This window comes from Astatotilapia calliptera, chromosome 12, assembly GCF_964374335.1.
Source record: "Astatotilapia calliptera chromosome 12, fAstCal68.1, whole genome shotgun sequence".
Lineage (NCBI taxonomy): Eukaryota > Metazoa > Chordata > Actinopteri > Cichliformes > Cichlidae > Astatotilapia > Astatotilapia calliptera.
In genome coordinates this window covers 6,854,440-6,880,362 of record NC_137433.1, presented here as the reverse complement: position 1 = coordinate 6,880,362, position 25,923 = coordinate 6,854,440, and the positions used below count along the sequence as shown (strand labels likewise).

The 25,923-nt window shown below is 41.1% G+C and overlaps 2 protein-coding genes and 2 long non-coding RNA genes across 7 annotated transcripts; 3 read left to right on the top strand and 1 right to left on the bottom strand.

The window, feature by feature from the left end:
• Positions 1-476: 476 nt before the first annotated feature.
• Positions 477-2,445, top strand: LOC145419439 (uncharacterized). The gene is made up of 2 exons (XR_013900825.1): positions 477-588; positions 915-2,445. It is a non-coding gene; the product is annotated as an uncharacterized LOC145419439 (long non-coding RNA).
• On the bottom strand, positions 1,463-12,791 carry LOC113033248 (SMAD family member 2). 4 transcript variants are annotated; one of them, XM_026186859.2, is made up of 11 exons: positions 12,769-12,791; positions 10,211-10,625; positions 8,937-9,026; positions 8,533-8,726; positions 8,279-8,413; positions 8,094-8,168; positions 6,555-6,608; positions 5,864-6,076; positions 5,587-5,724; positions 5,024-5,168; positions 1,463-3,764 (listed from the first exon to the last, which is right to left on the bottom strand). In XM_026186859.2, exons 2-11 carry the CDS (start codon positions 10,444-10,446, stop codon positions 3,641-3,643), a joined length of 1,404 nt encoding a protein of 467 aa, XP_026042644.1. In that variant the 5' UTR covers positions 10,447-10,625; positions 12,769-12,791; the 3' UTR covers positions 1,463-3,640. The 4 variants fall into 4 exon arrangements, with proteins under 4 accessions (XP_026042644.1, XP_026042643.1, XP_026042645.1 ...); XM_026186858.2 differs by lacking the exon at positions 12,769-12,791 and adding an exon at positions 12,581-12,759; XM_026186860.2 differs by lacking the exon at positions 12,769-12,791 and adding an exon at positions 12,581-12,759 and having other exon boundaries at positions 8,106-8,168.
• LOC145419438 (uncharacterized) lies at positions 6,071-7,077 on the top strand. The gene is made up of 2 exons (XR_013900824.1): positions 6,071-6,659; positions 6,747-7,077. It is a non-coding gene; the product is annotated as an uncharacterized LOC145419438 (long non-coding RNA).
• Positions 12,792-13,109: 318 nt separating the features above from the next.
• On the top strand, positions 13,110-25,128 carry lrp13a (low-density lipoprotein receptor related-protein 13 a). The gene is made up of 20 exons (XM_026186856.2): positions 13,110-13,266; positions 13,368-13,523; positions 14,156-14,371; positions 14,501-14,722; positions 15,409-15,624; positions 15,718-15,947; positions 16,437-16,566; positions 16,898-17,088; positions 17,318-17,504; positions 18,606-18,818; positions 18,930-19,113; positions 19,200-19,401; positions 20,018-20,182; positions 20,445-20,645; positions 21,379-21,928; positions 22,007-22,126; positions 22,300-22,407; positions 22,532-22,765; positions 22,855-23,233; positions 24,908-25,128. Exons 1-20 carry the CDS (start codon positions 13,215-13,217, stop codon positions 25,023-25,025), a joined length of 4,074 nt encoding a protein of 1,357 aa, XP_026042641.2. The 5' UTR covers positions 13,110-13,214; the 3' UTR covers positions 25,026-25,128.
• The last annotated feature ends 795 nt before the right edge of the window (positions 25,129-25,923 follow it).

Here is a 25,923-nt window from a genome sequence, read left to right as displayed (position 1 = left end):
AATCCCCCGACACTTTGATCCACTCCCCAGCCAACTGAAGATGGTTAAAACGAACGGATTTGTATTAAGTAGAGTGGGAATTAAAAGTACAAAATGTAAACATAGACGAACAACATAAAGTCTTCCTGTCAAATGGATAGAAGGTGGTGTAGCAACTTTAAACAAAGCGAAATCACAAACTTTTGCCATTTAAATTGTTCTATTTGACTAGCCTTTTAGCATTAGCCAGCTTAAATGCTGGGCCAATTCTATACATGACCTCTTGAGAGCCTAATATCTGAATTACAGACACTTACTTTTCCTTAGAAATCTTTCTTCGTGTAGTACAGCGACAGCATTGATGCACAGAATAGCTGCTTGTATAAGAGAGTATAAGGTAAATGCCATCTTGTCTCGACAAGTAGCTAGCTAGCTATATGTTAGCTGTAGCTGGCACTATTTACATCCGGAGGCCGCTCTGCTTTGATTGGTCGTCGGGCTTAGGGAGTGGGCGGGGCGCGTCCAATCCAGAACCCTCCCGTAAGAACTGCTACGGAAGGACTCCATCTGTCTTCAAGCAACAACTTCTGACGTGCCCCACAACTACTGGTAGATATTTGCCTCTTGGGCATTTGTGAGAAATTTTTCTTTTATATTTTTGTAGCGTTTACTCACAGTTTGGTTAGGGTCAGGAGAAGACTATTTCTGTTAAATTTATTTTTAGAAGCTTGTCTGACATAACGCCATAAAGCCAAACTCCCTCAATATACAGGCAGCTGAGAACAAGGCCCCTTTCAGAAATCTGGCTTTTCAAGTACAAAAAGTGAATTGCAGTTAGCTTTTCACAATCTGCCCCTCACTCATATAAAACTTGACCAAAACAAGATGCAAATGTATAACCAAGAGCTAAACGTTTAATAGTTGTTGTTTGACAGAGCCTTGGGAAATGTCTTGATATTGAGGATGCCATAGTGCCACCACCCCTGAAAAGCAAACAAAAAACCGTGGCAGTTGGCAGGTAAGGGCTGCTGCAGTATCCCTACTTCCCACAGCCTTGTTTGACGAGCATTATGTGTAACATAGCCTCAAAACACCACTTTATGCAGGATGTTTCCTCCTGTAATATCTCATAATGTTATTATGATGTCATTATTGATGGTCATGCCACGGCTGGCATGGTGGATAACTTCGTAAGGCATGTAATGTGTTTTAAAAAAATACATATTTAATGGTGGAATTTATTTTTCCCCCCATGTATAACCTGAACATACAAACTTAGCTCTATATGCTGCACAGCTCCAATTTGTATTTGAGTGTTACTTACGGAAATGTACCACTTTCCACAAGCTGCCTTTGATGAAAATGTCATCAGCTGCCTTTAGTGATCTCTACTTGAATTTGACGATTCAAATAGCAGGACCTTGGAAATCAGTGTTGTACAAATTCTCTCAACTCCTTGATTTAAGAAACACAAGAGGCTGAATCATGAGAATAAAAATCTTTATTAGTGTTTTATGAAGTCTGCATAATATGCGCACGCCTGAGAAGCTTATGGTCAGAGAAAAAAAAAGGAAAAAAAAAAGAGAAAAAGAACTGCTCTATCAATACCGCCCTCTACTGGTAAAACAACTGCCACATCTACTGTACTGACTGCTTTGCAAAAAGATTACTGTTAAATACACACATACTGTACTACTGTTATGTATATATGTATATGCATGTCTGGTCCACATCAGTTTTTGTAATGCAAATTTTTTTTTCCACATTCATATGTTGTAGGCCAAAGTCAAAACAATGTAACACCGGACCCTAACACTTGGTTCAGTTCCCCAAATCCAAACTTCACTAGGTGCACTTAAAGTACAATCACTACTGCCATATGGTAAACATATTTTGGGGGCAGGAACATGTTAAACTCGCAACAGCCACAAAATGAGTTGAAGCCATAAAGTCTTGTTGTACATACTGTATTTTATAGACAGAACAAGTACGATACAAACACTAACACAGAATGTCCCAGTGTGCAGGCACATTCGCTCCTCTCACAGGAGAAAATAAACACTCTCCTTCCGACGTTCCTGTAACATTTTGAAAGCCAATTATATCTGGTTCATCTTAACCTGCCTGCCGTAAGCACCAGAAGGCTACAAGAGGTCATGTGTGTTTTTTCCAAAAATGAAAGGGGGTGGGAAAAAAATAAAATTGAATGAACTGAATGGCCGAGCTGAATGAACAAATGGCCATTACAAAGTTTTACATGCCACTGGAATCATTCAAACCATTACAGAAAAGTTGATTTCAGGCAAATCTGTTGCTGTTTTAGTGTACTTTAAATGCACCAGATTTTTTCAGAAGAGAAAAAAGGGTAGATACAGGCTGCACATGTGTGGCAGTGATGTTTTTTTTCCTTAAACCAAGACAAAGAGCTGCTTAGAAAGTTTTGAGGGAGAGAAAAAAAAAATATAAGGAATGATCCATGCCCTCCATGTCACTTTGGAAACAACTGTGGTCTTTATAATATTATTTTAATAAAAAGTGGACGACAGAAATTGTAAGTATATTTATATATAAAAATACATGAGAATACAAAAGTAGCAAAACAATGGGGATATAGGCTAAAAACAGAATGAATTCATTCATTGAAACCTTCAAATTCTCCCAGTGAACCGCTCTCTACTTCACCTTGGAGAGTCCCAGGACTCCCAGTGTCTGTCAAAAAAACAAGAAGCTTTTTGATTAACAGCTGATATTCTCTGGTCCCTGCCCAGTGCACCCTGCAAAGCCTGGCCCACCACCTCTTCAGCTTCCATACCAGGCTGTTCAAGTGGGGGATGTAACTAGACTAAGCCAAGGACACATAAGAGTGCCATATAATGACAAAAATCATAAACTCTTGTCAGACTGAGTTAGCACTTCGTTTTTGAAATATTTATTCAACCAACACTCTTTTCTCCATTACGAGGAATGTCTTATAACGACACCCATCAAGACTTAAAATAAAACTAAAATAAAATTTAAAAAAAAAAACAAAAACTGAGGTGTATGTGTGTGCGTGTGTGTGTGAGGAAGGGGTGTTCTGGCAAAGACAATCAAATCACTTTTTAACAAAAACAAAACAAAAACACCGTGGCGTTTCCTTGAGGGGAACGGCCACCAAGGCCATCATTTCTTCACTAAGTCACCTCCCCCTGGCAAGAGACGGGGCAGAGTTTCCCAGAGAAAAGTAAACTTATGTTAACAATGTTTGGGGTAGGCTTTAAAAAAAAAAATCATGTTACTTATACAAGCAATCTTCAAATACTGAGAAACTATTCACAGATATTTTTGGTATCTCCTCTACCTCCCAGACTAAAAACCAATATACATTTTATTTGTACCACAAATAGATCTAATATTAAGGTTTTGGGAAAACAGTTTTAACAAGGTGCATGACATAGAGGGGTAACAAAGTGCCAATTTTTGTTGTTGTTGTTTTACTCAAAAGTCTGTATCTGTGTGTGTATGTGAAGTTAAAAGAGGGATGTGGAACTGGGCCACAAATACTATGAAGTATGTCACAGAAAAATCAATCTGTGGGATTTCCTTTTTTTAAATGAAAGGACTCACATGTTTAGAATTTAACGAGCTTTATAATGGGCTTTTTTGAGGGGGAGGGGCTATTTTAGGACATACTGGAGCAGCGTGCGGATGGGGAACCCATCTGGGTCAGAACTTTGTCCAGCCACTGCAAGGGCCCGTTCAAATGCAGCTCGATCCAGCAAGGAGTGCTTGTGACAGTCTGCCGCCTGGAAAATAAAGATAATTTCATGAGCTGACGTAGCCTTTTCATGTTTCACGACATGTGACTTGTGATGCTTTATGATGAGCTTTGTTAAGTGAAGCACCCATTTCTACAACTTCTTCTACAGGAAGAGGATGTTGCGGTTTGCAGCTCTCTACTTGAAATTCTTAAAAACTACTTGAAAATCTGATCACACATCCCTGGAATAACCTGAACCATTTGCATCCCATGTGATGGAAATAGTTCAGGTCATTATTAGCTGATGTCACTAATAATGGCTCAAACTGTATGCATCAAAACAAAACAAAAAACCCCAAAAAAAACATTTGCCACTAGGGCTGTGCGATATCACCAAAATCTCATATCCCAATATAAGACATCTATCGTCCCGATAACGATATAAATCACAAAATTTTAACATTTTCTGTAAATTCTTGCGTGACGTGTTTCCAGCTGCGCGTCATGTACCTGGAGTCGAGTGTTTTAACCGATGCATTTTTAAACATAAGTTGTAACGGCCGCCGTTTTCTTTGTGAGTATTTATTACATGGCGTGCTGCGGGGAAAAGCCTGTTCTAACGTTTGAATCTAAGGTTTATTTTTTAGCACCTGAAGGCTCTTTGTTGCTTTTCATCCGTAAATAATCTGCTCTTTCACGTGATTCAGTTTATTTTGAAAAGTCTCAACAGGATCTTGAGCTTTATTGTGAAAGGTTTATGTAGAAAATAAACAAGCGGACACGCGATGGTTTTACCGTTGCTAATGACAACGCATAAAAACAGGCGCTTGTCCGTCCGTAGTGTGGTTATATTAAATATAAGAGAAAGAGAACTTTAATAAATTAATATAGCCACTACAGTGACCATCAAAACGATGAATTAGAAAGCACTTTGGGCAACTATGCTGTTTTCTAAAGTGCTCTGTGAATAAACTCAGATTGGACTCTTTAACTTGGGCTCATTGTCGGCTGTTCTATGAACGCTCTGTTTGGTCTTTGTTATTTGTCCCCTCAAGCTTGACTAATAAATTAATCAATTAGTCAAGTCATTAAGTTCACTAGGAACAAAACTGATAGCGAGGAAGAAAAACTTTACTTTTACTCCATGACTCTGCAGTAATAAGGCCCACAAAGGACCATAGGGTGCAACTAAAGTTCGGCGTACAAGGCTCCACTAAGATTAACTGTTAACGTTTCAAATCAAATTTCCACATATTAAGTATGACTACATCCCATGATTTCCACAGTTTCTGGACCAGTGTTCACCTGTACTCAGCTCCCCAGCCTTTGACAAAGCTCATGCGGATAGTGCACATCCTGGTGAGTTGGTAGACGGCCTCAAAGCCCTGGTTGACTGACTGAGCCAGCAGAGCTGCAAATTCCTGGTTGTTAAAGATTTTTAGGTTACAACCTGAAAGGACAAAGAGAAAAAACAGGGCCGTCGGTTTTTGCTGGTGGTAAAAGATGAATCACAATGAGACTTTGGTTGGAAGTGGTCTGTTATTGTTTTTGCTGTGGATAATTATTAATTACACAGACCTTTTGTGATGATTCTGCTGGCCAGTTAGTGATTTGATTAATTTAGCAAGTTTTTAAATTCCTCTTTTCCCACAGAACTCCTTTAAAAACTTTTTATTCTGATATACTGTGAATTAGCATTCTGAGTGCATTGCAGAGAAGTGGACTTTCAGAGGTGATATGAAAGGTTGCTATGGAAGCGGAGACACTGGGAGTGTAATTTCCATTTTCACCTTAAAGCAGGATGCTACACAATTTTAAGAGAGAGAGAGAGAAACTTTTATCATCGTATTTTTTCTTAAACATCTCACCTGGAGGAATTTTACACACTGTTGCTGGATGCCAACCATACCGCTGGTTGCAGTTTGGACTCTGGACAAAGATGGCGCTATCACTCAGGCACTCAGCAAATACTTCCCCCCCAATATAGTAGAGTCGAACTCCTCTTCCTGTAAACACAGATAGAACCCAGTTATTCAGACATACTGAATCGTGTGAATGTAAAGAAAGTAATTTTGAAGGCTTAAAGTGCAACAGGTTTCCTACACACAGTTATACACTCCTAACACATACTGAGCTGTGCCATACCTATGTGCCTTCGGGTCATCTCTACAGTGGCATTCCTGTTAACATTAGACAGCAGGCCGAGGCAGAAGCGTTCAGAGTTTGATGGATCTGTGAATCCATCCACTGTCAGTGAGGGCTGAGAGGCGTGAAACGTCTCCCCGACGCGCTGGTTCAGCTCATAGTACGCTATAGAGCACCAGAAGGCCGGCTCCGAGTAAGTCACTGGTTGCAGGTCTGCAGGAGAGGCAAAACTACACATCAGTTACGAAAGACCAGCACTGAAAAGTTTTCTCTGTGTATGCACAGATGTGTCTGCTTTCCTACTGACAGGCAACCACAAGACCCATCCAAAACCACCACCTCACTAATTTATTACCATTATTGTGATTACCAGCAAAATCCCCGCCCTATGTGTAGGTTTTGCCAAGTCTGCGGCACTTGTTCGCTTCACTCATGTATGCAAACACAGACTTGTTAATTCATCATGCTGGGTTTTTTTTTAATCTTCATTATCAGTTGTACATAGAGCGATGCCAAAAAACACCAAATAACTGAATAAAAATGTATCCTGTTCTTTATAAGCTAAACACTTGTTTTTGTGTTTTTTTAAAATAACTAATTTAATTGAATTTTTTTCACATGGTTCCCTTCCATTCTGTCAGATTTAACATATTCAGTTACACAATTTGTTTGAGTTAAAAACAACACTTACCCATGCTGTGATTGACAGGAGACAGAGTGCTGGGGGAGAGCTCTGCTGGAGAACCTAACCAGAAAACAAGAAGTCATGGGTGTGGATGCATTAAAATGCAAAAAGGTGGATTATATCTTATAATGAACCTGGTGCCTGTCTTGCAAAGAAAAGCCAAAAGGATACCATAAAACGCATCTGCTTGCTTTACAGTGAACAGAAGAGATGCTGTCTACTGTTGCCATAACACTCGATCTGTACATCTTCTAGATGAGAAGATAAAGTTTGAGCTACAGCTTCTTTCACTGCACTAAGGGTGAAATGGATTAGTTATAAAACAGTAAGTAGCTCGCTGCTGCAGTTGAGGTTATCATTAACAGCACACCAAGCTACTTTATTCTTACATCCATTTCCAGAACAAGACACCGAGCGCTGCTATAGAATCTTACAAAATAAAACATTTAACTTCTGTGACTTTAAACTTTAAATGCTTTTCTCATGTTTGCTCATGCTTCTGTGGAAAAAAAAAAAAATCTAAAAAGATTCAATCTGGATTTTGTCCCTGCCACCCTCTTTAAGAAATTGAAGGATACGACACATTTAACCCTCCGAGGTAAAACAGAGGGGGAAGCACAAGAGTTAGAATCAAGGTGGAGGACTGAATCAAGACGCTTTCAATAAAGAACAAGCACTGACAGATTGATGCAAGGTACTACAGTGTGTCTGACAATAACAGCAGCTTTAAAACTGTTCTTATTCATGCCTTCCTGTGTTGTATATACATACCCATGTCTGAATGACACCAAGCTCTCACTTTAGTGGCCTGATAAGGCCAGCGCGTGGTACAGTCAAAAACTCACCTTTGAACCAGTAAGTGAATAAGACTGTAATCTCTTGACGCAACAATCTAAAACTATGTGTTACTATGAGCATACTTGATCTAGGATGAGCTTTGATGGACAGATTTCATTGGTACTAATCCATGATGACAAATAATCACCAGGTAGATCAGGTGACTACGTGACACATGGAAGTGCAGCAGCACAGGTAGAGTCTGACCTATCGCCCTTTACTGCATGTCTTCTTCTTCTCTCGCTCTCCCTACTTTCTTGTCCATCTTCACTGCTCTACCATCCAATAGAGGCAAAAATGCCCAAAAATGATCTTAAGAAAATATTATAATCATCAATCAAAACTCAGTACCTTCAGTTATCAACTTAAATCACTCAAACAAGTTATATATGGTAACTGAACTGGTGACTGGTCCTTATATAGAACCTTTCCACTCTACCTGAACATTCAAAGCACACTATACAACGTGCCTCATTCATTTACCCATACATAGAAGCAAGCTTTTTCAATCTAACATTCACACTCCAATGAACGCATCGGAGTTCAGTATCTTATCCAAGGATACTCTGACATGCAAACTGGAGCAGGCGGGGATCGAAGCACCAACCTTCCAACCTGCATTCAGGTATAACCTGCAGCTATTGCGACTCATCTGACTAGTGATGTGAGACAGACAGGAAAAGAAGGAGGACCACTAGTCTAGGGTACCTGTGTCCATACTTTGATTCATCTGCTGATCACTGGCCTCCCCATCCTCACTGATGTAGCCTGGTGGAGGTGTTTCTGTTGAAACACACACAAAAAAAGTGATCTTGAACAAAACTTGAAAGCATGTCTTCTCTCAAATCACATTTTCTTTCCCGACATGATGTAAATACAAGAAGCAAACTCACCTGGTATATAGTTGTTTGGAGGTTCGATTCCTGTTGGAAAATTTGTGTTCTCAGGTATGGAATGAGTGTAGTCATCTAGAGGTGGCAGCTCTGGCAGGATTTCTGAGTGTCTTGGCACGAGAACAGGAGGCAGCACTGAAGTGTTGGGGAAAAGTTACCAGAAGAGATTTACATATTTAGAAAAATGGCTTTAAAATGTTGCCGCTCACCATTCATTACAACTTCTCACATTCAAACGGCATGATTTGGCTCACCTGGGGTCTCCACCCTCTGGTAGTGGTAAGGGTTGATGCAGACTTCGTCCTTCTTGAGGTGAAAGGCATACTCACAGGCCTCAATGGCACGCAGCTCGTGGTGGCTGTGAAGGTCTGGCCATCGCCACAAACGGCAGTAGATAACATGGGGAAGGCCCTTCCTGTGGGAGACCTGGAGACGGCCGTCCAAGGATCTGATTGAACAGCAAACAGGAGATGGTGGTGAGAGGGGCAGAACACAGGGGAGGTAGAGGAGGAGGAGTGATACATAATATGGCCAGGTAGGAGAGGTAATGGAGATGGATTGACGAGAAACAAGGATGTTCTCAGCAACCGTCACCTCCAACACTATGATGACAACTCTCCCACATCAAAGTTGTATACACAATAGTTGAGATAGTCACCTGGTTTGGTCAGGGTAGTTGTAAAGGCCTGATGTATCCCACTGTTCTATCGTATTTGGTGTACTCAGTCCCCATATTTCAGAGCAATTGCTGCACACAGAGAAAACAACAAAAACAAAAACAAAAAACAAATGATAAACATGGGACATGACTCATTCAGAAATATCAGTATGGGTATGTAAACACTAAAAGGCCTCTTTTATTGGAGTCTCATGGCAAAAGAAAGACATCAAATTTCAGCTCTGAAAATGAAAGATGGGAACTTCAAATAAGAGAAGCCTTTTTCAACCGAATCAAGGGAGAGAGAAAAAAAGCAAAACCCAAACATGGAATTTGCTAGCACGCACAATGAGTGAGACAAAGGGCATTCTTCACATTGTGGCATTGTATCAAACACTGAAAATAACTCTTTCACTATGATTGTTTATGTCAGAACTTATCTGGAGACATTCAAACAAACACTGAAGGAACACAGTGGCACAAGAGAAGGGGTGGCAACCTTGGCAAAAAAGAAAAAGAAGAAAAAACCTTTCCATTCTCAAAACACTGACAAGAAAATGGGCAGAGAAATGTGAAATTAAGACAAATGGAGAGTAGTTGCTTCTGAATAACAGGACAATAACAGATGCTACGCATTATAAGCTAAAAATACACAACAACATGCAATAGACTTCGTGATTGCAGTGGGATCTCTAAACTGACATTTAAAGTTGGAGTCGTCTGGCTCAAGACAAAGCTGGAAATCCATTTTAGTCCACTTACCCCAGAAACTTTTAGCTCATAATATCAAGTTGTGTTATTAGCAATTTCTACTGCAGGAAACTGCATGATTGCAACCTAATGTCAACGTGACACCTATCAAAGTCACTAAACGCTATAAAACAAACCAGTATAAGTACAGCTGCTTGAATGACATTACTTTTAGCTGACGTAGATACCATTTCATTCACACTGAGCCAGTCACTCTATCACTAAAACCTAAATGTCCTAGAACAACTCTCAGGAGATAAAAAAAAACAGTTATCTATAGACATCCAAACATTTGATGTGGTACTTGGTGGAACATCATTGAAAGATGTCTGTTAACACGGTGTTCCCACTGAATGCAAGTCTGGGTCATGAAGGCTGGCTGACAAAGATCCACATCAATTGAGCTTTCAGAGTTTCTCTCCCATGGGACTAATGCAAACTGTCTAACAGCAAATATAATAAAAGCTTTTAGTCACAGAAACATGAAAAAGCAGAATCACCAACAATCAGCAGTATTATTGTACCTGGGGATGGTAACACACTTTGTGTTACAGTTCTGTGTGGTGATGGCCTTCTCGAGCTCATCTAGCTGACCCGTCTTCTTCAGCTTCTTCACTAAGCTCTTCACGGCCTTCTCGCACCATTTCTCCTCTTGTCCGTTCTGCTCTGCGCCGCCCGCTCCTCCCGGGCTGCTAGTTGATTTCTTCCAGCCCAAAAGCCTCTTCACCACAGGAGGGGTGAATGGCAATATGGAGGACATCTTAAGCTGGACAAGCCAGGAGTCTCCACAGGACTTAATACAAGTTTTCTCTCACACACAGACAAGAGGGGACTGGGAGCTACAGTTTCGGGTCCTTGCTCTCAGGAGCCCCTCTACTGACCACTGAGTCACAGGATGAACTCCACCGCTAGCAGTGTAAACTCAGAAGAGACGGACACCTTGGGAGACAGGCATACACAAAGTACATCATTACAAAAAAAACTACAGAAAAACAACAGCATTTAAGCTTATAAAAATAACAGGCAGGCATATACGGTGAAACGCTAAAGTCTTGAGATACCCTTCATGTCTTTATACTTTTTCTAGGAAACTGGGAAATAAGTGTAGCGATTAACTAAAATGTGTGCAAACATAAACAGAAATGAAATACAGTTTATAAGGCAAAAACCTTTAGGGTCTTTAAGTATTTTTCGGGAATAATTCTCTAGGATTCCCGAAGGACATTTGATGGTATTCTTTGGATTTTGTCTGCCTTTTGTTCTGTTCTCTCTCAAGATGATCCTATGCTTGTTCAATAATGCTGAAGTCAAGGATCTGTGGAAGCCAGTCCATGACTGACTTTGCTCCAGTGTGTGTTTTTATAACCAGAAATGGTTTTACTGCACTGGCAGTGTGTTTGGGATCACTGTCATGTTGTAAAATTAAGCAGCAACCAGTCAGATTTGCTCTTGATGGTACTTTTTAATGCCTGTCATTTCACCGGTTTTGACAAGATACCAAACACTGCTAGTGGAAATGTAGCCCCAAGCCATGACAGAGCCTCCACCATGTTTTACAAATTGCTGTAGGTGCTCACCAATATGCCATATCTGTATTTATTGATATAAACAAAAAGAAATTCGAATTTGAATTCACCACTCCATAAAACCTGTTGCCACTGATTTCCAGTCCAGTTCTTGTGTAATGTGGCACACCACAGCTATTTCTACTTAATACTAGTTTATGCTGGCAAGTCATCTTTTGCATTTCTCAAATATTTAACTAAAGGAATGGGAACAAGTTGTGTTATGAGGCTGCCTAAAGATACACTTTAGGCATCACTTAAGATACAAATATGTATGAATGAGTCATAGGTCAGTGAGAATGGTTTAACAAACAACGGGACAGGGTCTAGGCTAAAAATGAGTAAAAAGGGAGCCAATATCCAAAGAAAACCTTTGAAACACCCTCAGAAAGCTCGGAGAACTACTGTTCAAAACCACTTAAAAAACAAAAGAAAAATGTTAAGAAATGAGGGCGGGCTTAAGCCTTTTGCACACTATTGTACTAGACACCGTTACTTCAAAAAGAAATAAGCAGGACCGTTTTGTCAGCAGCACTGACTCTTGTGTGAAGTAAAGAAATGCCCACCTGATGTTAGCTAGTCAAACACTGCCTGGCACCTCAACTATTTAGCTTGCAAAACAATGAAGTTAGCAGACCGGGTGTGTCTCTTCCGTGCCCAGAAACTAGCACGACAAACTGTTAAAGGGCGCTGTGAATCATATCAAATCAATGTGAGAGCATTTTGTGACAGCCAGTTAGTGCTAACACTGACTGGCTTTGGAAGGCCGGCTGCTAGCTGCCTGATAGGGGCCCTGCCTGGATCAAGTCACCACCAAATCAGTTTATCAGAGCTAGCTTGTGAATTTCTGTAATAAATCAAGCAAAGAGCGAAATGCAAATAAAAGCCACAGATAATGAAATTCAATAAACGATAGGTAGTTTACGGAGAATTCATAATCTAGCTAAGGCAGCTAACGTTAGCTTAAGCAAGCTAGCTGCCAGCTTGTTACCAAAAATCCTTTTGTTGTGATCCACGAAACAGCCTCCTATGCGCAACAGTCAAGTCGCGCTACTTTTCTACCTACCATCAGGCAGTCAAATACAGATAAGACACAATTTATCCAATCTCACAAAATGTCACCATAAGGGTATACACAATGTAGTCCATCAGTTGAATAAAGCTACCCGTTCTCTGTGTCTTTTACTCAAACATAGTAAAATGAGCTAGCATCTTGGACGAACTCTTCCAAACTGACCCTGTCTCCCGCTGGCTACCGGAGCTACATCTCCCACACAAAACAACACGCTTCAAAGTCAAGAAAGCCGCTCTAAACGTTCCAATAATTACCCCAGTCTGAAAATTCCAGCTTCCAGTTTCCGAGGAAGAGATGTGCGCCTCTCTAAACGCCTTGGTGACATAAAAATACATGAACGCTGCTGTACTGCAGCTAATTTTGACAAGGCTCTTCTCAACTTGCCACCAATGCTACACAAGCTAGTTAGCTATGTTAGCTAGACCGGAACAACACAACAAACCTGTTGGCTACGGGCAAGCGATTAGGCCCACCTATCAAAAACGTGATTGGAGGATCAGACGAAGACGTAACTGAATACTGGCTCTTGTCCTTGACAATCTTCTTTGTTTATTTGACAGCATGTGTTTATATCTGTCATCGTTTACGGAGGATTGAAAGCAAAACCGGTTCATAGCAGCATTTTTTTAATTACTTGGGTTATCATTATTTACATTTTCCCAACAAAATTAAATAGTAAATTGAAAAATAGGATAAGTTTTATTTTTCACTCCGGCTTATTTATGAAAATGTATCTTTAGAGCTATCAGGTTTGCTGAAAATTTAGTCAGAACCAATAGCTCCTCCCCTCAGGCAGGTGTTCAATTAGGTTATATTGGCTTCAGCTGGTGTCATTATAAAACGCTACATCTATCCACCTCTTTTGGCCTGTGTTTGTTTTTTGTGGCAATGGGTGGATGTTTGTTTCTCTGTCTGGTGTTATTATCAGACTCCTTACAGGGTGAGTGTGGGGTTACCAAAACTGCTTTTCTAGACCTTCTAATTTTGCAGTGACTACATTTTTTTTTTTTTGTCCTTTTTCTCTCAACTTAATTCATGTAGTTCTTTCTGCTGGAAGTGGTCTCAGAAGTTGCACCCGGGACTCTAAACTGTGCAGAGATGGTTCAGAGTGTGTGCTCTACAGGTATCTGTGTGATGGAGAGCGGGACTGTATGGATGGTTCAGATGAAGAGGATTGTGAAACATCATGCAGCAAAGGTATGAGACAGTGTGTATGTTAGATTAGACAAATTGAGTAGCAGAAGTAGTTGAAGATCACAACGGCAGTCACATGAAAGCACAAATAAAGACCATACAATAATTGAGGGGAAGCCAGATTACCCCCTAGAAGTAACCACCTGGTGACAGCTGGAAGGAAAAACTCCTATTTGACAGGAAGAAACCACTGGCAGAACCAGGCTCAGGGACGGCCATCTGCCACAAACAGTTCAGGGTGAGGGGATGTAGAGCCAGAGATAATAACTAATGATTAAATGCATGGTGAGTGAAGTAGAAACACTCAATGAAGCCTAGACCTAGTGCAGCATAACTAAGGGAGGATTCAGGGTCACTTGATCCAGCCTTAACTTTAAGCTTAATCAAAAAGGAAACTTTTAAGCCTAATCTTAAAAGTAGAAAGGGTGTCTATCTCCTGAATTCAAGCTGGGAGCTGGTTCCACAGATAAGGGACCTAAAGGCTGAAGGCTTTGCCTCCTATTGTACTTTTAAATACCACAAGTAAACCAGAATTCTGGAGACAAGGTGCTCTATTGGGGTTATTATGGTACTATGTTTTATGAACTACGATTGTGCATGTGACTGTAACACCTGTAATGCCTGCACACAAGCAGATAAGTTCCAGTGTGCCCATGGGAAGATGTGCATCGAGAAGAGCCAGGTGTGTGACGGTGTACCTCAGTGTCAGGACCGCTCTGATGAGCTTCAGTGCGTGACGCTAATGAGGGGCTGTGTTCATCACTGTGACAACAAGACCCGCTGCCTGCCTGCAAACTTCCTGTGTGACGGCGAGGAGGACTGTACAGATGGCACAGATGAAGCCACTTGTGGTACCTTCTGATGTATTTATAGTACTGAATTGACACTCGTTTTTATGTTGGACTTGTGCATTTGTTTATTTTTTTGGTTTTGAATTATAATGCTTTCCCTGCTGTATTTTATTTTTATTATGTATCCAGGAGAAGACAAAAAGGAAGAAGAGACCATTACAACCTCTGTGCCTACAGTCTTGGTTGGCCCTTCTAAACAGTCCACCTCTTCTCACCCCATTAAGTGTTCTTTCGGCTTCATACCATGCAGTGACAACTCGGAGTGTATCCAGAACCACTATTTCTGTGATGGTGAAGCAGACTGCAGAGATGGTTCAGATGAGGCAAAATGCTCATCGTCTTGTGAAAAGGGTAACCTGTTTGTCATCTGCTTGTTATTAATATGGCTTTACTGCCATCTAGTGAGCAACGCTAGTTTCACATCAGTATTGGTGCATGGCCAGTTGACACTTTGGCTTTTTACTATCAGAGCACCCCTAAAAATTACTATAGCGATAGTATTTTCTTAAGTTATATTTTTCTAACTTTTCTATAGATGACAGGATGGAATGAAAACAGGCTAGATATCCAGTGTTGATGATGTCATGATGTTACAGTGTACTCACACAGAGCCAGGTTTGTCATTAACAGTCTAATAACTCTTGTTCCTGCGGCAGAAAGACGATGCTGAGGTAATTTCATGACACAGATAATTACAAGGCACTGCATATATGACATTATGATTGGGAGCTGAGCCCCCCAGCATTGCCACTGCAAACTCTGACATTACATGGAGCCAGGGCACTATATGCAGATCAATAAATGTAGACCTAACTGTGGAATTTAGGATTAAAATCTCTTATTGTAACTGAAGCTCAAACTGCCAGATGATATTTGTATCAGCAGATAAGCTGGACAGTTACAAACAATCTAATGTGTATGCAGTAGGATGGTCTATGTGTTTGTAGATTTACAGATGTATGCACTACAAGCCTGAGCCCAAGTGAGAGATTAATGTGAACATAATAAAAAATCATTATACAATCTGTCCTTTGTAGACCAGTTCCAGTGTGCCCATGGAAGGATGTGCATTGAGAAGAGCCAGGTGTGTGATGGTGTGCCTCACTGTCAGGACCGCTCAGATGAAGCAGAATGCACAAAGTACATGGAGGGCTGTTCTCATCAATGCGACAACAAAAGCCGCTGCATTCCCAGTAGCTTCCTTTGTGATGGGGAAAGTGACTGCTCTGATGGCAGTGATGAGGCAAAGTGTGGTATGTGGGCATACTAATGTCCTACCTGGTTTCAGCTTTGCTTGCATATGAGTAATCTTTAATGCTTTGCTTGCCTCCCTCTTGTCAATATAGAAAAGGAGGACTGCAGTGACACAGAGTTCAAGTGTACCAGCGGCCAGTGTGTGTTGGCCGCAATGCGTTGCGACGGTCACCCAGACTGCCGGGACCGTTCGGATGAGGAAGACTGCACCAAAGTGCCAGCCTGCAAGACCAAACTTCGCTGTCCCCAGAGCAAGGAGTGTCTAGTGCAGGAGTGGATCTGTGATGGAGACCAGGACTGCAGAGATGGCACTGATGAGAAGGTGGATGCTAAAAAGCAGCTTCATGCATGCTAAACTTTGAGGAGCAACCATAAAAAATCTTTTAAAAATGATTTGGGGAGTGGTGTGGGTTTTTTTTTTTTTTTTTTTTTTTTTTTTTTGTAAGGAGCTAGTGATTTAGTTCAGGTCCTGTTTGTGGATAAATGAAGGGGAAATCATTGTAAATAAAACCAGACATTAGATGTTAGCTGCAGTGTACATCGATGTTGGTGTATTACTGTCATGCCCCTCTTCCTCTGACAGTTTAGATGTCAGGTTCAGAAGACATGAAGCAGGGTTTCTGCATGTTGTTGAATAGTAGTTTACTCCTTTAAAACTGCTGCATGTCCTCTGATGGGCTAAATGTTCAGCTGGCCTCCTGCAGTTTTTTTTTTTTTTTTTTTTTTTTTTTTTTTTTCTCTCTCCCTCCATGATCAGGAGTGAAGTGGTAAAGTGCATGTTTAGATGATTAAAATTTAATTGGACTTTCAGGATTGTCCTGTGGCTCCAGTGAACTGTGGAGAGTTCCAGTGGTTGTGCAAATCCAAGACCAAGTGCATCCCTAAAGCCTGGCTGTGCGATGGCATGAAGGACTGCAATGATGGCAGTGACGAGACTGAATGTGAGTAAATTTAGAATTATTCACAGAATTAAACATCAATGTGAAAACTTGTAGCAGTAAGGGTCTTTATCTTATTCCAGTTTTACCACCTGCTATATCTGTTTAGCACATAGTATAAAAGAGGACATAAAATATGTCGATGTTTGTCTGAGAATATTCTATTTGCAAAATGAGACTGTCCCAATTCTTTAATTCAAATTGGGATGTTTAGTTATATGAGCTGTAAAATGCCTGTAATGTGTAAATTCTAGCTGAAGAGTAGTAAATGGATAGTCATGTAATTTAAACTGCTGCTTAAACTTGTGTACATGAATGCTGTTCATGTTTACAGGTCCGGCTGTAACATGTGCCCCTCACCAGTTCCAGTGTGGCAGTCAGGAGTGTCTGGATCCAAACCTGGTGTGCAACGGCATGACAAACTGTGCAGATGGCTCAGATGAGGGAGGAAGCTGCCATACAGACTGTGCAGAGGAAAATATCATGCACTGCTCCCAGGGCTGCTACAACACACCTCAGGGACCGGTGAGAAGTCTGTCTTTAAAATTCTGTGTGCTCGATCAAATTTACCCAGCAGAGACGGTGCCTGAAAATGGATTGAAGGGTGTATGTAGCAATATTGCCATGTAAAGTCTGATTGTTCTGGATAAACGATCCCTTTTGTTGATCCAGTAAAGATGTATATGAAGGCTATGAGCCTGCAGTGACTCAAAGTGAGTAATCTAAATGTTAGATTTGCATTTGGTGTTTCTAGCGCTGTCGCTGTGCAGCAGGTTTCAGGCTCATGGAGGATGGGCTGGCCTGTGCTGATGTTGATGAGTGTGAAGTTCAGACTCCAGGTGTGTGCAGTCAGCTATGCATCAACGCTCCAGGCTCGTACAGATGTGACTGTCAGCCGGGCTTTATAATGGAAGCAGATGGACACCACTGCAAAATCACTGGTAAAGCTCCCTTTAATAAACAGCATGGCGTTGTCACTCTTGAAGTGGAACTGGACAAAGTTGAAAATGTCAGCACGCTGCAGCCACACCAAAAGCAAATGGTTTGACTTTTGCCCATGCCCCATTTCAAGATTAATAACATTCTTGCTACATTCTGTTAAATATGACAAAAGCAGATTTATATGTAAAGTTTGTATCTGTCTTGTGTGAAACTTGTATGAAAAGCACACGAGTGAAAACAGATAAGAGCCCTTGAAAGATTATATAAATGAAACTTGTATGTTTTGGATACTTACTAAAACAACATGAAAGTAATGAGAAAGTGGCCACTTTCATGAGTAAATCATATAAGCCTTATATGATTCACTATATGAAGTAGGCCACGTCTTATGCAAGTCTTTTATACGTTTTTTTTTTTCTTTTTCTATTTCTTTTCCATATGGGTAGCGGGACATTTTGGGAATTGCACCCATTTTATTTATTTTCATTTTTAACGAGTACGCATGCATGTCTGTTGAAACACTAAGCCACATGCAGGAGACCACAAACTGGAAGCGGGGGTAAATACAGGGTGAGGAACACTCATTTTTCTGGTGTGTGTGACACATTTTCACTTCATTCTCACGCTCACAAGCTGCCCAAAGAAATCTCGTGCCAAATAAGGGCAAGGATCAGAGGGAGGAGAAGCAGTGGGCTCACAGTTGGTGAAATATTTTTATTTTTGTAATGTCCTTATACAAAAGCTTCTTTCAGCTGCTTCCTTAGTCAGAAGAGGTGACAACAGCAGATGGATCTGCATATTTGATTTTTATCTGGAGGACTTTCCTGATACAACCCTCTGAGGGACTCACTTCCTGCTCTCCTCAAACTGGCATCTTTTGTGTGTCAGGCAAATATGTAAACCACAAAATCATGTGTTTAATAGCATTACAAAAATCTAGCCATTCTGCTGAAAGACTCTCCCCTGCCTTTTCACAAGATTTTGCTCACATTTATTGAGTCTTATATTTTTTTTTAAATCAACATTAAAAAGGTGAAATGGAGCAAAAAAACCTCGGTGTCGAATAACTTATGCATTATGATCATTTTCTTATCCCTCAGGTGAGCCCCTGCTGTTGTCCTCAATCCAAACGGATATCTACTTGTATGGCTTGCGTAGTCACAGCTTGGTTACATTGCCCTCTTCTGCAAAGAAGGCAGTCTTGTCTCTAGACTATGACTGGAAAGGTCAGAAGGTCTTCTGGGTCAGTCTGGAGATGGCTGCTATAATGTGGTCTTCTCTAGATCAGAAGATGACAGGAAGTCTGATTAAAGGTTCGTACAACTCGAATGTGGCTGGAGCATTCAGAGGAATGTCAGTTTACTCATGTCTGAAAGTTGTATCACGGAACACCTGTGGAAACAAGATGCCACTTGTTTCCACAGGTGTTCAGGCTGATTCTATAGCTGTGGACTGGGTCGGGAGGAATCTGTACTGGATCAATGGGGTGAAGAGTTATATTGCTGCCATCAGATTGGCAGCAGCCTCTGCAAGCTCACTGTACCAAAGCATCATCTTGGATGAAGACTTGGATCAGCCCCGCTCTCTTGCCCTGCTACCACAAAAAGGGTTGATATGAATTAAAAAAAAAAAAAAAAGACAGAACTGTTTCAGTTTTTGCAGTAAGCGGCATTCGTGGTCTCTTATTTCATCAGGCTGATGTTCTGGACAGAGATTGGTAATGTAGTGAAGATTGAGCGTGCTGGGATGGATGGGTCAGAGAGGAGGGCACTGGTGAACTCGAGTTTGGGCTGGCCGGGTGGTGTGGCTGTAGATGCAGTCTCTGAGAGGGTCTACTGGACAGATGAAAGACTGAAGGCGATTGGATCTGCAACTCTGGATGGCGACGACATTAGGGTAAAATGTATCTATTTAACCTATCCCAAATCTGCTGTTCTAGCGTAAAGGTTATCAAGCTCTGTCTGTGAAGGCTCTCAGTCATCGTAGTCTAAGGAGCTTGAAGAGAAAAGCCTCTGAAGAAGCTTCTGAAGCTTCTGAAGCTTCTTCAGAAGCTTCTGAAGAAGCTTCTTCTGAAGCTTCAGAAGCTTCTTCTGAAGAAGCTTCAGAAGCTTCAGAAGCTTCTTCTGAAGCTTCTGAAGCTTCTTCAGAAGCTTCTGAAGCTTCTTCTGAAGCTTCTGAAGCTTCTGAAGAAGCTTCTTCTGAAGCTTCTGAAGAAGCTTCTTCTGAAGCTTCTGAAGAAGCTTCTTCTGAAGCTTCTGAAGAAGCTTCTTCTGAAGCTTCTGAAGAAGCTTCTTCTGAAGCTTCTGAAGAAGCTTCTTCTGAAGCTTCTGAAGAAGCTTCTTCTGAAGCTTCTGAAGAAGCTTCTTCAGAAGCTTCTGAAGAAGCTTCTTCTGAAGCTTCTGAAGAAGCTTCTTCAGAAGCTTCTGAAGCTTCTTCAGAAGCTTCTTCAGAAGAAGCTTCTTCAGAAGTGTGTGTGTGTGTGTGTGTAAAATAATATAAATGCCGTTTTCAGATTCTACAGATAAAGGAGACCACAAACCCCTTTTCTGTGGCAGTGTTCAATGACATGCTCTACTGGTCTGATGCCAAGAAACGAGTGGTGCAGGCTGCTCATAAAATCTCTGGTAAAAACCATCAAGTTGTGCTGAAAAGGCCCAGACAGCCTTTTGCTGTGAAGGTAAGGAGTGATGTTGAATTAAAACATGTTAGGAAATGGGGTGGCATAATGTACAATTTTTGGATCCTTTCATGTGTTAAGTGCTCATACAAAGCTATTCCATTATGTTTGAAGATTTTTATTTTATTTTTTATTTTTTTTGTGTTGGAAGCAATTAAGAAGTTTTTGGGCACACCCTAATGGTTAGTCCTGGAAAGCTTGCTGAAGAGTTTTTAATTTAAAATGTTACAAACAGGCTTAGAAGTTTTTTTTCTTCTTTTAGATCATCCACCCAATGCTCCAGATGGGCACTGTGAACCCCTGCAAGAAGATGGGTTGTTCCCACATGTGTGTGCTTGCTCCTGGGCCCAGGGCTGTGTGCAAGTGTCCCCCTGGTCTCTTGCTGGCAGAGGATGACCTCAACTGCTCCAACCTGGTCAATTCGGCATTTCTGCTGTTGCTGTCTCTGTCCAGTGTCACTCAGGTTTTGCTAAACGCCTTAATTTTACTCAGTGTAACCTGCATTGGCAGAATATGCTGTATATGGATATGCAACTCAAATGTCTGATAAATTGGAACAATCTGCTCTGGGTAGAAACTTTCAAAGTGGGAATTGGGTTCTGAAAGAGGACAAAATCAAACTGATCTCACACACACACACACACACACACACACACACACACACACACGTATAAAATGCATCCTTTTTTTTTTTTTTTTTTTTTTTTTGCTTTAGAAATGGTGTATAAATAACTGATGCAGCTTTCCTTTATGTGTATCCTTGGTTTTGGGCTCTTGAGCATTCTGTTTTGCGTCTGCACACCACCACAGTAAAATTAGAATTTTGACTTTGAAGACTTCTTGAATCACAGCTGAAAGTATGCACTTCATTCACATCTTCTTTGTTTGATTCTAAAGTCAACTGTGGTGATGAACAGAAGCAAACATTAGATTGTCATTGGACAAATACTAACTGGATTTAGATGCATTTATTAGGAAATGCTATTAAGGTTACTTGGCAAATTGCTCTGCTCTAAACTAATTGTTAAAACAGAACTTCACTCAAAAGTGAAGCAAACTCCACCCCTGCCCTTCTGGACAGGCTGTATCACACAGCAAGCTACATCACTAATCGAGTAATGCCATTAAAAATGGAAAGACTTTTATATAAATGCTTAATTATTATATAAAGACTCTAATCCCAGCAATCTCTGTAGATCTACTTGCAGTCCCAACACACCACAGCCGAGCTGAAGGGCTGGCCCGAGCATCTGGCCCTGCAGATACCGAGCGTGAACAAAGCCAATCTCATGGACTACATCCTCAAGGAACGCACTCTATTTGTGACAGATGATGCCACTTCTTCACTCAGCTCTTTCAGGCTGAAGGACTCACTCCTGACGTCTCAGGGCCAGCTTCTTGAGCTGCTGGATGACGCCGTCACTGCCATGGCAGTCGACTGGATAACACTCAACATTTATTGGAGCAGTTACAAACAGCCCCACCTGCAGGTCACTGCTGTCACAGGCACATACACAGCCATTCTCATAAAGGAGGGGATCAACAGAGTGGGTTCGATTGCTCTTCACCCACCCAGTGGAAGAGTTTGTTTCACGAATATGGATCTGGAGGCTACGGGCAGCACGGCTACAATAGTGTGCGCCAGCATGGATGGTGGTGAGCAAAGAGTGGTGTGGAAGGATGCTGTCCAACCAACATCTTTGGTCTTCTCTAATAATGGGGATAACATTTTCTGGGCTGACACGAGTAAGCTGACACTAGTTTACTTTAGTTTTGTTGTTCCAATAGGTTGTTCTCTTAATGACTTGAGTCAAATGTTCTCAGGTTTGGGGACCATTGGCTCTGTCCTGATTGATGGATCTGGATATACAGAGCTGAAGGTTGATGACGGCCTGGCTGCTGTGGCTGTAAGTGACAACATCCTCCTCTGGATTACAGTCACTGGTAAGAGTCCAAGCATGTACTGTAATAACTGACTATAATTCCTAAAATTCAAATGACATCTTGGCCCGAGCAGCTTTGGTAAATGACTACTTCATAACATGGATAATGGCTCCACAGGAATCAACATCTTTGAGTATAATTTAGTGGTACAACTGACCTTTTTGTTCCTTCAGACAAGACCCAACTCTGGTACAAAGACGCTCAGCAGGATAAGAAATTATGGTTTGAGGTTGGCACACAAGTGGTCGGCTTAAAGGCATTCAGCAAACGGAGTCAGATGGGTATGTAAGAACCACAAACGGAACACCTGGAAAGGCTAACCTGCCCTTTTTAAAGAAGTTTCTACATGTCATGTACAAAAAAACCAAACTACCTCATACCTAATTATCTGCTTGATTTCATCAGGCTCTAACCCATGCACAGAAAACAATGGGAACTGTGAGCACTTGTGCCTCGCCACCCCAACAAGTCGCACATGCAAGTGCTCTTATGACCACATCCTTCTGAATGCCACTCAGTGCAGCCCAGAGCAACACTGCCCAGCTGGCAGCAGGCCCTGCCTCGATCACCTCTCATGCCTGCCTGTGGAGAAGTTTTGCGATGGACATGCAGACTGCACGGACCACTCCGATGAGAACTGTGGGACACAAAATTAAAGACTAAAACTGCTCCTGTAGATTGCACCATGGCTAAAACTTTATTTTATTTTTTTTCCCCCTTTCATAAAGGTGTTGGCACCCAGCAGTGCCCAGGAGCTGAGGTCTTGGCTCCCACTCAACCTCACAGTTCTCCTCCTCCTCCTTCCAGTGTCTCTCCTGTCTCACAAGTCACAGGTCTGAACACAACACTGAATGTCAGCATTCAACGTGTGAACCTGGATGCCCAGCAGTGCAGCCAGAGGCGCTGCAGTGGTAACGGACACTGTGTAGAGACGAAGGGAGTTACTACATGTGTGTGTTCACTGGGCTACAGCGGTGATTCCTGTGAAAACCGGCTCGTGAAAACCATGCAGGGTCCCATTGTCTACGCTGCCGTGGGTCTCTGTGCAGCAGTTGTGATCATTGTTGTAATAGTGCTGGTGAAGAGGAAGAAGAGTGCCAACTTAAGGTTTTGTTTTTTTTTTTTTCTTTATTTAAATCTCAAATTTAACTTTTTCCTTGCTCTCTCTCTCTCTCCGTGGGTTTTGGTGTGGGTGGGCTACAAGACTTGGCAACATTTGTCCCTTTGCAATAGATGGTGTCCTTGGGTTGCAGCAATGTTTAGTTTTGTACACCTTACTGGGAAGCATTTGCACACATTAACCTACTGGTGGTTTGATGTGATAATTATTTTACAGCTCTTCTAATAGCAGCTCTAAGACTTGGGCACTGGCTATATGGTGTGAAATGCTAGCAACAGAATGCTAACGCTCAGGATGGCATTTATATCAACGTTATTAGATGTGGGTTAAAATATTATTACTATATTGATTTTATAACTTGAAATCTGTTTAATTGGAGGTTAGTTCTATTGGCTCTCAATTAAGCATATACAGCAAACAAGGATAGTGGTGATCTGCAAGAACGGATGTCCATTTGTGAAAAATCTGTTTGGATTTGGAATAATCTCAAGCGTGTGGGTTTTAAAATGCCATATCAATCCCTTAGTCGGCACATCTGGTTTCAAAATGGAATAGAATAAGCCTTTATTTTCATTGTACAGTGGTCCCTCATTTATCGCGGGAGTTGAGTTCTAAAAATAGCCCGCGATAGGTGAAATCCGTGAAGTAGCCAACTTTATTTTTATTTGTTTTAAGGTCATAAAACCCCCTCACTACACACTTTATACACTTTTCTCAGACAGGCATGAACATTTTCACACTTTGAGAGTATTTAAACAAGAGAGAAAAGTTCATACATTCGTAGAACAATAAGTCCAGTATTATAGAATGAAACCAAAGGCACCCACGGTTGCCTTTGACGCTGCAAAACGTTTTGTCAGAAAACTTGCAAACATACAGTACAGCACTTCCAAGATTTATGAGAATTTGACAAGCTGAACGCATTCTGAACTGTGCAGGAGACATGGCACGGAGGAGATTGAGAATGGCCTACAGCCGATCAGGACATCGCACTGTAAAAATAAAATAAAATAAAAAATAAAAAACATGCAAAATTGCAAAAAAATCACTGAAGCTGGGAAAGGTGGACCACTGTACAATGAAAATGCCAAGATGGTCAAAACAAAAAATGCACATCTTAGGTTTCATATGAGACTTCATAAACCAAGTGGTGATTTCATGATAGCAGGTTCCATTTCTTATATGGTCTGCCCACCTTCCATATACAGTATCTTTGCATTAGGATATTTTCCTGTGACTACAAAGCTAAAACTGGGCGTAACCACTTGGAATGATGTCAACGGGAGTAAAAATGTTTGTCCTGTCCATTTGTCTGCTACTGAACCAATGCAATGTAGTGTTGCTACCATAATATTTGAGAGAAAAAAATCCAACATGGTTTATAAGAAAAGTGAGCAGGCTTCAGTCTCTGGGCCATGAATCTCAGCACAATTTGCATAGTAATTCACTGATTCAATTATCCAGTCTAGACTATGCTGTTACGTTTGGATAATCAAATTTTTGCCAAGTTAGTGTGGTTATGGATGGTGCATCATTTTCATTTAAAAACAAAGTCAGGAACTTGATTCTTATTCAGACTTTTAGCGAAAATAACTTGGTGTCTCTACAGTTTGAGAACAGAGCTTTTCTGCATCACAGAATTAAACATGTTCTTGCTGCAGGGGAACTGGACCATCAGCAGGCAAGGAGATGAGCATGACTGACCTGGAGAGCAAAGCGGAGACCATTCCCATATCCCATACTGCCTCAGCAGAAAAGCCAGAGGTGGACCTCCCTTAAACCAGCAGCTTCCCGTTTTGTTGCTTTGTTGGGAGCCGTATCCTCTGTGGAATCGAGCTGATTTATGAACAAGTGATGTTTTAAATAAACAGTCTGCATTTTCCACAGTTTCCTGTCATGTTATTTCAGGTTGTTTACTGTTAGACCATCATTGTGAAGTTTGACATGAATAAGCATGAACACTTGGATTATAATAGATGGTAAAATGTGAGTGCAAGTCTGACTTTAATGCCTTGTTTTGACTAAAAGACCTTTACAGTTGTGTAAAGGGGGGGACTATTACTTAAACTGAAATAACTACGGTGCAAAAGTCTTGACCCAGCCCTAATTTCACAAGATTTTCCTAGGAACATAGGAAATGGGTGCTGTGACATAATGAAACTTGTGAATGCACAGGAAAAATGATACGAGGCAAAGACATTGTTTGTAGAATTCTAGCAAACTTAAACGTCAGTATTTGGTGTGACACATGATCATTGTCAAAATCTGACTGTACTTTCCTCATAATTCTGTGGGGTTTTTTTTTTTTTTTTTTTTTTTTTTTGGACAAGCTCTCAAACACTGGCTGAAATGTAGCACGAAACCATGACAGAGCCTCTGTTTTACAAACACTGTTGTACTCTTCTCCTTACTACCAGCATACACATTGACAGCAGTTTGATTTGTCACTCATTGATGAATATTGTCAGATTTTCCCTGTCCACTTGTATAATTTGGCATACCTCAGACTTTTCTTCTTTAAAGATTGGCTTCTTTGGTCTTTCACTTTTTTCTCCTCCAGTTCCTTCCATTTTTCATCGTCACACACCATGTTGATTTATGTCCAGTTTCTGGCTAGCAGCTTTTTGTTGCAAAACTACAATGTACGCCTCTCAAACTTTTGTCCTTAGCATTTTAT